The following is a 13,971-nucleotide window of genomic DNA, read 5'->3' as shown; positions in this document are numbered from 1 at the left end:
CAGCGAGGGCTCTCTGACAGCGTGTCCCTCCTTCCTCCCGGGTTTCGGCACCAATGTAACACAGTTTGTAGATCGGGAAGAAGGAGGCGGGAACCGGCGAACGTTCAAACAAAACTTTAATAATAAAATAAACACAAAATAGCACGACAGCCCCTCGCGGACGACTCTCACACAAACAGAACCAAAACACAAAATAAAATCCAGGCCTGGTCCTCTCTCGTCTTTCACTGTCGTAGCTCCTCCTTTTATCCTTCTGGAGCGCCTCCGTGGGACTCGAGACCGGTGAGTGGTGCAGGTGTCGCTCATTATCAATTACTCCACCGGCCTCGCTCCATCCCATGGCTCTCTGCCCCTCCCCCACTCATCATAATAAATAATTATTGTTAAATAAAAATCATGTATTAAAATACATTAAAATCATTTTTGTTCATTGAAATATAGCTGAAATAAATAAAATATAAATATCAGATAAAAAAAACTTAAAAACCTTAAACAAATTTGAAGTTACTAAAATTAAAGCTGAAATAAATATAAATTAAAGCTAATTAAAAATCTTTTTAAAAATCTTTTTAAAATGACAAAAGCATGTAACATAATTACTATCATTAAAATAAAAACTGAAAATATAAAATAAAAGCTAAAACCCCAATTCCAGAGAAGTTGGGACGTTTTGTAAAACGCAATAAAATCAAGAATCTGTGATTTGTTAATTCTCTTTAACTTTTATTTAATTGACACAGCAAGTACAAAAAAAGATTTTTTCACTGACCAACGTAAATGTATTTTGTGAATATGAACAAATTTGTTTTTTGATGGCTGCAACACATTCCAAAAAATTTGGGAGAGAGGCAAAATAAAAGTGAAAAGTTTATAGAATATCCACGTTAAACTGTTTTGAAACAGTTCACAGTAAGCAGGTGGTAATAGGTCAGGGTATCATGTTTGGGTATAAAAGGAGCATCTCAGTCTTTGCAAGCAAAGCTGGATCATGGCTCATCACTTTGTGCCAAATTTCACGAGAGAAGTGTCAAACAAATCAAAAGCCACATTTCGCAATGCAAAATTGCAAAGAATTTAGGTCTTTCCCCAACTACCACAAGTAATATTGTGAAAAGATTCAGGGAATCCAGAGAAATCACAGTACATGTAGGGCAAGGCAGGAAACCTCAGTTGAATGTGCTTGACCTTTGAGCCCTCCGATGGCATTGCATAAGAAACCGTCATGCTGCGGTGCTAAATATAGCCACATGGGCTCAGGAGTACTTCAGAAAAGTACTGCTGTCACTTAACACAGTCTGCTACTGCATCAAGAAATGCAACTTGAATATCTGTTACTCTAGGAGAAATCTAAACATCAATTCTATGCAGTGATGCTGCCGGGTTCTCTGGGCCAGAGCTCATCTCAGATAGTCAAAAAGACAGTGAAAATGTGTGCTGTGCTCAGATGAGTCCACATTTCAACTTGTTTCTGGGAAAAATGGATTTCGAGTTCTCAGTCCCAAAGACCAAAGGGACCATCCAGACTTTCTTTAGCAACAGAAGCAAAAGCAAACTTCTGTCATGGTATGGGGGTGCAGCAGAACAAACAGCATGGGTGACTGCAGTCCAGATCTGTCTCCAGTTGAAAATGTATGGCCAGTCATGAAAAGGAGAATCAGACGATGATCACAGACTGCTGAGCTTCTGAAGTCTTGTATCAAGCGAGACTGGACAAAAATTTTGCTTGCAAAACTTTTACAATTATTATCCTCAATTCCCAAATAATGAAACATTGTAATTAAAAGGAAGGTTGATGTGACACAGTGGTAAATATGCCTCTTTCCCAACTTTTTTGGAGTGTGTTGTAGATATCAAAATCAAAATTTGTTCATATTTATAAAATACATTTACGTTGGTCAGTGAAAACTTTGGAAATCTTTTCTTTGTACTTTTGTCAATTAAATAAAAGTTAAACAAATAACAGATTCTTGATTTTATTCCATTTTACAAAATGCCCCAACTTCTCTGGAATTGGGGTTGTGATTCAAAATATTAATAAATACTACTGTATAATAGTATATAAATAACACCGAAAAGCACTAATAGACAATGTTGTCTCTTTCTGTACGTTTCTTATTTTATTAGAATGACTTAAAGACTTCAAATGTGAAAATGAAATTGAATACATTCTAAAATTTGTTAATTTTTCAGTTAAACTTTTCACCAAATTGTTATGCTGATATGAATACAAAAAAATAAATAAATACATTTAAAAATTACTGATAATTTCACTGATAATCTCAGAATTCTGGTCTCCAGTGTATATGTTCCTTTATTTTAGGGTTGTTGTAAGCAGATGCAAAGCCGCATGGACACTGAAAGATTGCCCAGAAAACTTTCTGGCTGTAAGTAACCATTAGAAATTTGTATACTTAAAATAATTAACTTTTTCGTTGTAGTCTACTTGGTTTTAAACCTTTGTGTTTAAATATTATCTTACAAAGCACACTGGTGCAAATGTTTGACAAATTTATGAGTTAGTAAACTGTAATGTAGTGAGTGTTCTCTTCATTCATTTGATTTAATGTCTGATCACATAATCACTTCACTGCCTGCAGATGTACAAGAATCTCCACATGTGGGAATCCGCTGGTCAGCAGTCAGTCTGAATGGAATATCGTATAGCGATTCAGGGGAGTACCAGTGCAGAGCACAAAACATGGCAGGGATTTCAGAGGCCATTGTCAGTCTGAATGTGGTTGGGGTAATGGCTGAATATGCAGACTCCAAAAACTCTGACCAACAGCAAACAGCTGCAAAATCAAACAATACGAAGAGGAAACCTAACCAGAAATCTAAGGCAATACCTTCTTTGTTACCTCGAAACATGACTAGACCACTCTCCCCTCCAAAGAGAGTCATGAAAATCCCCAAAGCCAGCAGAGACAAAATGAAAAGAGACCGGACAGCTGTACAGAACCTGCCACAGAGACACTTTTTGATCGCTTCTGAAAATCCACTGCAAAGAAGACAAAAACCTAATGTCTCCATGTCAATTCACACCTGACACATTCAAATGATATATGCATAATTTCAGGAAGTTTCTTTTTTTCACATGAATGACCATAACCTTGTGTATATTTCCTCAACTGAGAGGTTATTTTTTTATTATTTACTCAGCTATGACCACCAGATGGCAGCTCTGAGCTAAAGACACTTCAAGACAAAAGGAGCTAGTGAACTGAAATTGTACTTTTGAAAAGTGTCAAAATTGATGTTCCCTCACATGAACCACTAGTCATATCAGTAGTCTAATAAAAGTCGCATACAGTACAACAGTAGTAGGCTTATAGATGACCTATTGTCATCCATATACAGTATTTACAGGCTACATCAAGTATAACAGAAAATGAATGCTTTATAAAAATTTATCTTTTGTAATGTGTGGCTGGCCATTTATGCCTGATAGATCCAAGTGAACAGCAGCTGCTGATTAACATACTGAGTGTCACAGTAAGGGCCAAAAAAGGGCCAAGATGACCATTTTGCTGACCTAAGTTCTTCTGCTAGTGTGATTATAGTGAGTCAAATGGAGTGATGAAATTCAGTGAGCGATTATTCATCTTAACAGCTGTAACAGCTTCCCATCTTTCTTTTATCATACACCCAGATAAAACATTTACAGTACCATTGTTACCACTCCTTATTATTTTACATTCACCAGAAAGGTTTCACACAAACATGATAACAAATGATTTATGATTATGATAACTAATTAAGTTGATGATAACTGATTTAACTAAGTCTTTCATATCTACATTGCAGCACTCCTATAAAAAAAATCCTGATTACTCCTGTAAAATATTACACCATATTCATGTTGAGAAACTCATGATGTGGGTTTATTAAGAATTAGCCGTGAGAAGCCCCAAAACACTGATGGTTTTCAAACTCACACCTGATTGTCATCACACTAAATAGTAACATCTAGCTCAAATTATCAAAACATAATTATCCAAATTTTTACTTTAAATTTATTGAATCCACTTGAATGTAAAATTCACACACTGAAGAGGATTCTGTAAAGACATGCAGTAAATTATTCCAGTTAGTCTTTATGGATCCATGTGCTTTAGATGAGAGTCACAGATTTTAGGGCAGATTATTCTAAAGAACAGATGCCAAAGTTGGCCTGACATGCCCTATGACAAAAAGGGAGAAAAAACATGGCATAGAAGCATATTATTATTTCTAATTTATGGGGTTTTTTTGTGCTTTGAAATGTGGAGAAGTGAATTTTATTTTAATATATATACATTTTAATAAAATATGGTTGGATTTAACGGAACATTATACTTTCAGCCCAATGCCCTCAATCAAGTTTGATTTTTGGCCCTTCATACACTGAAAAAAAAGGTGTATACACCAGATGCATATAGGATTTACTTTGAAACAATTTTCACTCAGGAATTGCTAGTACATTTCACAAATAATTAGAAAGAAATGACAAGTGACAAGTTGAATTAAACATTAAATTTTGAAGTAGAAAGACAATACTCCAATAATCTTTTTTTTATTTAAATCATAAATAATTTTTTTACAGAGTAAAAAGTTTTGGCACCTCTATTCCAAAGGATTTACAAACACTTTCCTTGCTGTATGTGTATAGATGTTTAAAAAATATTAACCTGAGCTTTAAAGACTCTATAAATAGATAGATCAGACCTCTATTATAATCAATTGTGTTGAATAAATAAAACTGCATTGAGGAAGGAAACGTGCATGTGATCTAAAGTTGTTGTATTTGGATCTCTCTATTCAAAGTCTCTGATCACAACATTTGTCACTTTAAAAGTAAGATGTTGTGATTAAAGCTCCACTTAAAGCTGCTGTAGCCTTTAATGTCTGACAAAATTGTTCATCATTTAAAGTTTCAGTCCAGGATATAATTTCTTTAGCCACTTAAATCTGTGACAGTTTCGTAACATTCCCTGGATCTCTCCCATAAGCCCCTTCCTCTCCTCATAGTAACTCCTTCCATTTTTACTCTGCTTTTCTATGCCTCCCTCCCCCACGCTTCTCTCTCTGATGCTTGTTTGTGATCATTCCTCTTTGACTGCTGATTAACATATTTTGATTTATGTTTAACTGAAGGGCGGTACAAATTCAGCCCCTCTACCCTAAGTATCATCTCTGTCAGCATGAGATTTGTTGAGTGAGGACTTGCCACACTACAGCTTAAGGATCACCTCCCGGCGTAGACGTTTTGACAACCGCGTGGCCGTGACCTTACAGAGATCAGAGCAATTTTTTAGACTATGGTGAAACTTAACCTCCTCCTGCTTTAACCTCTGTGCCTCCCACAGGCTGCCCTGCGTGAGTGTGTGCGGGTCTGCATATGTCCACACATCTGGGAATCCAGACACAGCTGTTTCCTCTCTTTGGAGGCAAAAGGAAGTGTAAGGATAGAGTGTGTGTGTGTGTGTTTGTGTGTGTGTCTGGGTTCACAGGGAGAGAGTGTTCTGACTTTCTGAACTTTGAGTGTTTTGTACACATTCTGACTCTCTGCGTTTGACGGCTCGCCATGGAAAGCCTGGAGTTCGAAAAGAAGGAAAAGCGGTACTTTATCCGAGGCAAGCATGCTGCTATCATCTGCGCCGTCGTCATCGTGACAGGTGTTGCTGTGGGGCTCGGCGTTGGTTTGAGCCAGAAGACCTCCTCATCCGAAGGGGAACCCAAACCAACACCATTACCCACAACACCATTACCTACAATGCTGCCAGATGACCGGGGTCCCTGTAAACCATCCGACAACACAAATGGTGGCTGGAACAACTTCCGCTTACCTGAATACATGGTACCTTTCCATTATGACCTGCACCTGGAGCCTGACCTCGACACAGACATCTACACTGGGAGCGTGTCCATCCATCTGACCCTGACACAGCCCAGTCAGCACCTGTGGCTCCACATTCGAGAGACTTTTGTCACCGCGGTGCCCTCTCTGCAGCGCAGCGGCCCATCCGGCTTGACCTCTGTCCAGGTGAAGGAATGCTTTGAGTGCAAGCCACAGGAGTATGTGGTGGTGGAGGCGGCCGAGCAGTTGAGTGTCACTGGCCCAGACGAGCATTACATCCTCACTCTACACTTCCAGGGCTGGCTCAACGGCTCTCTGGTTGGTTTCTACAGGACCACATATCAGGAGAATGAAGTTACCATGTAAGCGTCAAGACATCTATATTGTAGAAATGTATTTTTGGTATGTAATTAGTCAGTATGCACAATAAGAGGTGTGAAAAGTACTAAGAAATTATACTTGAAAGTGCGTGTACTGTCACAATGATTACTGAACTATATATATATAAAAAAGCGTCAACATTTTATAGTATGTTTAAATAGACACACTACCATTTGGTTAGATTTTTGAAATAAGTCTCTTATGCTTACCAAGGCATTTATTTGATCAAAAATACAGTACAAACATAATATTGATATATTATTTGACTTTAAAATACTGTTTCTATTTTAATATATTTTAGTTTTATTCCTGTGATGGCAAAGCATCATTACTCCAGTGTCACATGATCCTTCAGAAATCATAAGCTAATTTGATGCTCAAGAAACATTTCTTAATATTACCAGTGTTGAAAACGGTGGTGCTTAATACTTTTGTGGATATTATAAATGTCTTTAATAGTTTTATTTAATATGGATGCATTAAATTAATCAAAAGTGAAGTAATTTCTTAACAACAACAAAAGAATCTTACTGACCCCAAACTTTGCACAGTAGTGTAGTTATTTATTACAATGATCATTGAGTCAAGATTGTCCATCTTTGTCTTTGTCCAAAGTTTCTTCTTTAAGCTGATTGATCAACATTATTTCCAAATATAGTTTACACTGAAATGGATGTCATTGGCTGTAAAAGTTAATTTAATTTGACCATAATTGTAAGCTCAGTAAAACTGACAAAATGAGGACAGATTTAGGTTGTCATGACATGCAAAAATGGTTGGCATTTTGAAGGTCTAAATGAAATTTGAAGGAGAAAAAAGTATAATTTCCTCAATATAAAACAATTATTATAGTAATCAGTTTTAGCACTACTCAAGTAAGGTACAAATTCCACAAATGATTCATGCGTATAGTAATAAATTACCGTTATTACATTATTTTACAACCCTGCCCAGTGTTTAATAGATGACCTGATGAGATGTGGTGTTGTTTTTTTGCTATCATAACTAGGCACTCAGATACGTTTGTTACAGTTCCAGAGCTTCCCATCCATTACCAAATCAGGGCCATCAGGCAACACCAAATAGTAAACTCTTTATCAGGACAATCATCACTCTTGTACTACAAAACTTTGTTGCCCTAAACTTTAGGTGACCTGGCCTGATTACAAATACGTTGACCGCTTTGACTAGTAGACGTTATCTATCTGAACTACAAGTGACCTTTTACGGTTGCACTGATAATTTCAGATATTAACCAAGTTATTTTAATGTATCAGAGGATAAACTTCCCAAAATGTACTTGATGTTTGGCTTCAACAGTCAGAACTCACTAATGCAAATGACCTTTTACCATATTACAGCATGTCCCAGAAATGTCTTGCCTTAGTCTTTTTATCTCAATTTTCAAACCATTACAGCTTAGCTCCTCTGATTTGACAGGGAACAGATTACACAGGACTGAATGTAGCCCACAGTTTGAATAAGATAATCTGAGACATCTGCTCCACAGAGAAATGAATTATAGTCTCTGCGGGAGATATCAAAATAGTGGAAAATCCCAATGAGATTACAATGTTAAGTATTTAACAATGCTACGCTTCTATGTTTATTTTCAGAGCTTGAGTATTGCCAAGCTGTTCCCTTTTATTTCTCTAAGTGCAACTGTTTCTTATGCAACATACTCAAACGCACTCCCCAGGATGTAGTATTGTTGTTGATGTGGGATACTAGCCATTGATGGGGTCATTATATATTATCTGATTTGGGAATGGTGTGAAATTTTAACAAATGCACTGAACTGACATGTACCTTCATTTCTTGGAATGAAAGCTGAGAGGTGCCAAGAATGAGAGGTCTACATCTGCTAAAGCTTATTTATTCATGAAGTAACATGGTTTTAAGCTCTGCTACTGCTATATTCTGTTGTGTTTCAGGTTCAGATCTGAGAAAAGCTAACAGCTAAACAAGCGCACAATATTATATATCACATATGATTAACAAATGAGTCTTTATTATCCATGATGAATTGCAAGAACTATGACTCACACCACATAGGAATAGATTCTGTTTATCAATGTAATTTTTAAATTAGCCTACATTATACTTTGTTTTAAAGCACTTGGACAAAATTTCAGAGGCCACCAAAATCAATTTTGTTGCACACACATAGAACTGACAGTGAGTTTAATTTAGTTGTAATCAAACTTGATTAGATGTTAATGAAAATGTGGTTGAACTTTCCCCACATGAGATTACTGAGGTAAACGTAAACCACTAGTTGAGTTTTATGAACCCCTCTCTGATCTTTGACAGGAAAATCGCTGCAACAGACCATGAACCCACTGACGCTCGTAAATCTTTTCCCTGTTTTGATGAGCCCAACAAAAAGGCCACCTACACAATCTCCATCACCCATGACAGTGCTTATGAAGCGCTGTCCAACATGCCTGTGGAGGTACGTTCCCTTACTGCTTGAGCCTTCAAAACAATTACTGAAGGTTTCAAAGTGTAGCTTAAACTTTTAAACCAAGTCTTGAACCATCAGTCTGCTTGTATGTTATGCGTTATGTGTGGTTTTCCTTACAGCTCTGGTAAATGAGGTCTGGTTGCATTCATATGCTTGCTTTCTATTCAGTTGATAGATGTTAACTGTAACTCCTAAAACTCTCTTTCACAGAACATAGAAAAAGTGTCGGACCAAAAGACAAAAACATCCTTTAAAAAATCAGTAAAGATGAGTACCTATCTGGTATGTTTTGCGGTTCACCAGTTCCACTATGTGGAGCGGACCTCGAAAAGAAATATACCAGTAAGCACTTTTTTCAATGTTTGTTCTACTGAATCCAGAATTTGCTTAAATAGTTCCTGATAATCAGTATAATGAACTTCTGTGGATTTTCATTATTCATCTCCTCTCCCTTCTGACAGTTGCGGATCTATGCTCAGCCTTTGCAGATCTCAACCGCTGAATATGCTGCAAATGTCACCAAGATTATATTTGATTACTTTGAGGAGTATTTTGACATGGAATATTCTATAGAGAAACTTGGTAAATTAGCAGACACTCTTTTTGTCATCGACCCTTATACAATTTGAAGCAGCTGTATACATCATGATCTCATAAAAAAGACACTGATTAATTTTTTATATCATATCTTATTAACTGATTCATATCTTGTCTATCTATGCAATGATTATTGTGACAAAAGAACATTCTGTCTCTGTTGCAGATAAGATAGCAATCCCAGACTTTGGGACAGGAGCGATGGAGAACTGGGGCTTGATCACTTACAGAGAAACCAACCTGCTGTTCGATGAGAACGAGTCCTCCTCAATCAACAAACAGCGAGTGGCCAGTGTCATTGCGCATGAGCTTGTTCACCAGGTTGCTAACCCTATCACGCATCTGATTAGTGAATAAGGAAAAGTTACGACTTTTTAATCTCCTGTACTATATCCAGACTGCAGCTTAGATATCATTCATAGCATGCAGCAGTGCTTGAAAGCACACTACTGGTGCTCTGTCCAGGACACTACGCAGAGCGAGGACAATCGAGTATAGTACATCATCAGCCACACGTCAGAAACAAATTGGCAGAACACCCTGTGCTGAGCATGCATCTCATTTTACTGTGTCCTGTAGCATACAATCAAAGAGGGTGAATGTGTCAGATCCATTTACAGTAACAAGGCCGACAGAAAAATATGATTACCATAAAGATTATTATCACAGTTACATATTACACTCTCTCAGAAGCATCCAATACAGTTATGTTTTTGGGGTAATCACTGCAGTCACATTGCACACTGATAAGATGATCTATTTATGGCTAGGTCCAAGGTTGTTGGACACAGTTTGAATCCAAAAAAACAATCCGAAGTTACACAGGGCTAAAAATATTATATGATGATATAACAGAATTGTAGAAAACTTTTATAGATGATCTAAAATCATGATGTAATTAGATCATTTGTAACTGCTTTCCTTGTAAAGACATTCTCATGCTACTGATGCTGCCAACTTTGGTTGCATAGTTCATATATTGAACTCTTTTATTTATATATATATATATATATATATATATATATATTATAGTACAAAATGTACAAATGCCTTTTTCCTAGAATGAACACGTTTTATGAAAGGAACAATATACTGGAACAGTATAGGGCTGAATAAGCATGAGGTATTTGGGGTCTGCCGTTTAAGGAACTGTTTCGTCTTTAATTTGCAGTGGTTTGGAAATATTGTGACTATGGACTGGTGGGACGACCTGTGGTTGAACGAGGGCTTTGCCAGCTTTTTTGAGTATGTGGGAGTGGAACAAGCTGAGTTTGACTGGGGAATGGTGAGCACATGCCTGATTTTTGAGTATGTGGGAGTGGAAGAAGCCGAGCCTGACTGGGGAATGGTAAGCACATACCCGAATCATTCAAATATATTCCTAAATAGGCAATATCTCTCTGAAACCATTCAGTTACATTGAGACTGGATGTCATGTTTATGCCAACTGATCTTGTGTGTTTTCAGAGGGACATCATGCTTATCAATGATGTATTTCCAGTCATGGTTGATGATGCTCTTCTCTCGTCCCATCCTATTATCGTGGATGTGTCCAGCCCTGCTGAGATCACATCTGTGTTTGATGCAATATCATATAACAAGGTATCGTTAAGTCAGTGATGCTTAACCTAGTGTTGTTAATCTGTCAACTGATTGGCTATGAATTGATAATTGTGATGTCATTCTATTGTAGGGCGCTTCTATTTTACGAATGCTGGAGGACTTGCTTGGCCATGACACATTTAGGGATGGATGTCGAGTAAGACGTCTTGCTTTTTACATATATTTTCCAATGACTCCAAAGTTAACATGTGATGCTGGGAAAATAAGACCCCTTTCTTTTTATTTTCACCACAGCGATATCTAAAAAACTACCCATTCCAGAATGCAAAGACTGCAGACTTTTGGAAAGCCTTGGCTGATGTAAATATCTTTTATTGACAATACATTAGCATTTTAATGTTTTGTCCAATTTGATCAATAATGTATTAACCACTTCCTTGCTGAATAAAAGTATTAATTCCTTTTTATTAATTTCTGTAAATAATCATATTACCCCAAACTTTTAAACAATAGTGTATCACGGTTTACAAAAATATTTTACAATATTCCTCTTTTTACTGTAATGTAATCAAATAAATGTAGCCTTTGTGAGCACAAGAGACTTCTTTCAAAACATTTTTTAAAAATCTTAAATATTCTGAACTTTGACTGGCAATATACATCTCTCTTGGGTCATAGGAGAGTGGAGTACCTGTGGCAGACATCATGGACACATGGACCAAGCAGATGGGTTATCCTATGCTGACTCTGACCAACACAGACACTGAAGCTAAACTCACCCAGACCAGGTTTCTTCTGGACCCCAATGCTGACCCCAGCCAGCCCAGCACTCCCCTGGGGTGAGCCTGATTGTGCCACGCAATGAAAATGTCAATGGAATCAAACAATGAAATTCAGTCATTTTACCATGAACCAAATAGGCCCAACATTTTGCAAAAAAAAAAAAATTTACATAAATGACATGCACACATTAGGAAAATGCATATATTGTATTAGCCATACTGAATTTGCACCAAAATACTGTTTAATCAAATGCACAGCCTTTGAAATCAAGAACGAAACATATGAAAAGTGCTTTTGTACTCCTTTTTAAAAGTAGATAAGTAGATTATATGGTTGGTTTATCCTTACTGTCTGCAATCAGAACAGATCTGAAACCCATCTTTCAGTCACTGCCCACCAGTTGAAAAGCACTGCTCTGGTATCCTTTAAAGGGGTCATATGATGCTACTTTAAAGACCATTATTTTGTGTATTTGGTGTAACCTTTATGCACCAAGAGCTTGTAACACTCCAAAGAGAAAGGAAAACTTGAAATCGCATCATATGACCCCTTTATCTAACCCTAAGCTCTACAACATGAGCACAAATAATAATTCCCCTGATTATTCTTCACAGGAAGGAACACAGATAATGAACTGAACTCTGATTTTTATTTAGCTCACTCAGATGTTTTAACTCTTGTCCCACAGCTACAAATGGACCATTCCTGTGAAATGGAGCACACTTGACTCCAAAAATGCCTCTTTCCAGTTTGACAAGGGAGAAACAGGTGAACAAGATGCTCAGATTTTATTTTTATTTTTTTCTAGTATTGAGGGATATGTTGTTTTACTGTTCTGCTGTGTAATTTCTGTCATTGGCCTGTGTTTAATTAGAGGTAGCAATTGCTGGATACTCCCCTGCTACCGATGGTCTCATCAAAGTCAACAAAGACCACATGGGCTTTTACCGAGTAAATCACCATGACCATGTGTGGAGCGCTATTGCCGAGCAACTCTCTGTAAATCATCAGGTATTATTATTCATATTCATTTCTCTGTCAGAACTAAGTAACAGAACTTTAGCTAGAAAAAAAAGAAAAGAATCCTATAATGTATATCACTCCTACTGATAATCTATTATCTATTAATATTATCTATCTATTAATTATTTTATAATCTTACCTGTAATGCAGAGCCAGACCCTCCGTACTGTGTGCTTCCATTGAAATCACCGTTGAATCGTTGAATCACCTTTCTCGCTTTCTGCTTTATGCATGTATTCCGCTGTGAAAAACAGATATAAAGATACAGATGCAATATATTAAAAGATATACTGAAACGTTATAGAATTGTATATGGGGTTGTGCTAATTACGTTTGGGGTTTGAATTAAATGACAGTTACCACGGACGACGGAGTGATATCGAGATTGACCAATCAGGAATAAATATTTGATTAAAAAAAATTAAAAAAAGAGAGCGATTGACCAATCAGGATCAAGTATTGCAAAGAGCTGTGTAATAAAACATAATAACCCACATAATGCTTATCTTTTTCAGGTGTATGATGCAACTGACCGAAGCAGCTACATTGATGATGTATTTGCATTTGGACGGTGAGTTAGTACAAACATCTTCCAGCTGCAGAAAGCTTATGCTTTCAATCTTGAGTTGATGACAGGCAAAAAAAGTACATTTGAACTTATTTTTCATAGCACAGCTTTTTATGGTTATAGTGGAGGACATAAAGTAAGGATGATGACGTCATGCTTAAAGTGCTGCCTTTGATTTTGTATTAACAGGGCAGATATTGTCGATTATGGACATGCCTTCAACTTAACAAGATATCTGGCCAATGAAACTGAGTATATTGTGTGGGATAGAGTATCTACTTCTATCTCCTATGTGAGAGACATGTTGGCTGATGATACAGTGCTGCACCCCAAATTCCAGGTTGGATCCCAAAGTATTAATTATACCTTAATGCAAGAAAATAATACATTTTATGAAAAATCATGAACAATGTTAAATTTGAGATTTATAGCTGATATTCTTTATATAAATGTTAGCCAGAACCAGAAGTTCCCATTATATATTTTTTGTTACTCAGATGGTCTGTTTCACGTCATCTCTGTTTAGAAACTCTTCGGTGACCATGTGCAGAAGATATCCAAAGAGCTTGGGTGGATTGATGAGGGGACGCAAACACAGCGGTGAGAAAATGTTTTTTGGCAGAAATAACTAGAAAAACTTTCCTACAGCAGGCCAAGGATACATTCTTGAATTTATCATTCTTGTAAACCAGATACCTCAGATACCATGTTTCATATATATATATATATATATATATATATATATACAGTGGG

At 36.8% G+C, this 13,971-nt stretch overlaps 2 protein-coding genes across 3 annotated transcripts in view; both read left to right on the top strand.

Moving 5' to 3' along the window:
- lrit3b (leucine-rich repeat, immunoglobulin-like and transmembrane domains 3b) overlaps positions 1–3,428 on the top strand; it is a 6,648-nt gene extending 3,220 nt beyond the window's left edge. Inside the window, exons 4-5 of the mRNA XM_016457645.1 lie at positions 2,322–2,384; positions 2,598–3,428. Coding sequence (XP_016313131.1) covers positions 2,322–2,384; positions 2,598–3,046 — 512 coding nt within the window. The 3' untranslated portion in view covers positions 3,047–3,428. The remainder of the gene's footprint in view (positions 1–2,321; positions 2,385–2,597) is intronic.
- Positions 3,429–4,819: 1,391 nt separating this feature from the next.
- LOC107666571 (glutamyl aminopeptidase-like) overlaps positions 4,820–13,971 on the top strand; it is an 11,089-nt gene continuing 1,937 nt past the window's right edge. For both annotated transcript variants that reach the window (XM_016457981.1, XM_016457982.1), the window contains exons 1-15: positions 4,820–6,198; positions 8,531–8,672; positions 8,895–9,026; positions 9,146–9,266; positions 9,448–9,602; positions 10,453–10,566; positions 10,749–10,883; positions 10,975–11,040; positions 11,139–11,204; positions 11,523–11,683; positions 12,316–12,395; positions 12,502–12,638; positions 13,166–13,221; positions 13,408–13,558; positions 13,745–13,818. In XM_016457981.1, the coding sequence (XP_016313467.1) occupies positions 5,564–6,198; positions 8,531–8,672; positions 8,895–9,026; positions 9,146–9,266; positions 9,448–9,602; positions 10,453–10,566; positions 10,749–10,883; positions 10,975–11,040; positions 11,139–11,204; positions 11,523–11,683; positions 12,316–12,395; positions 12,502–12,638; positions 13,166–13,221; positions 13,408–13,558; positions 13,745–13,818 (2,225 nt within the window). In that variant the 5' untranslated portion in view covers positions 4,820–5,563. The remainder of the gene's footprint in view (positions 6,199–8,530; positions 8,673–8,894; positions 9,027–9,145; positions 9,267–9,447; positions 9,603–10,452; positions 10,567–10,748; positions 10,884–10,974; positions 11,041–11,138; positions 11,205–11,522; positions 11,684–12,315; positions 12,396–12,501; positions 12,639–13,165; positions 13,222–13,407; positions 13,559–13,744; positions 13,819–13,971) is intronic.

This window comes from Sinocyclocheilus anshuiensis, unplaced genomic scaffold (genome assembly GCF_001515605.1).
Source record: "Sinocyclocheilus anshuiensis isolate Anshui unplaced genomic scaffold, SAMN03320099.WGS_v1.1 scaffold63, whole genome shotgun sequence".
Classification (NCBI taxonomy): domain Eukaryota; kingdom Metazoa; phylum Chordata; class Actinopteri; order Cypriniformes; family Cyprinidae; genus Sinocyclocheilus; species Sinocyclocheilus anshuiensis.
This window is presented reverse-complemented; position numbering and strand designations above follow the sequence as displayed.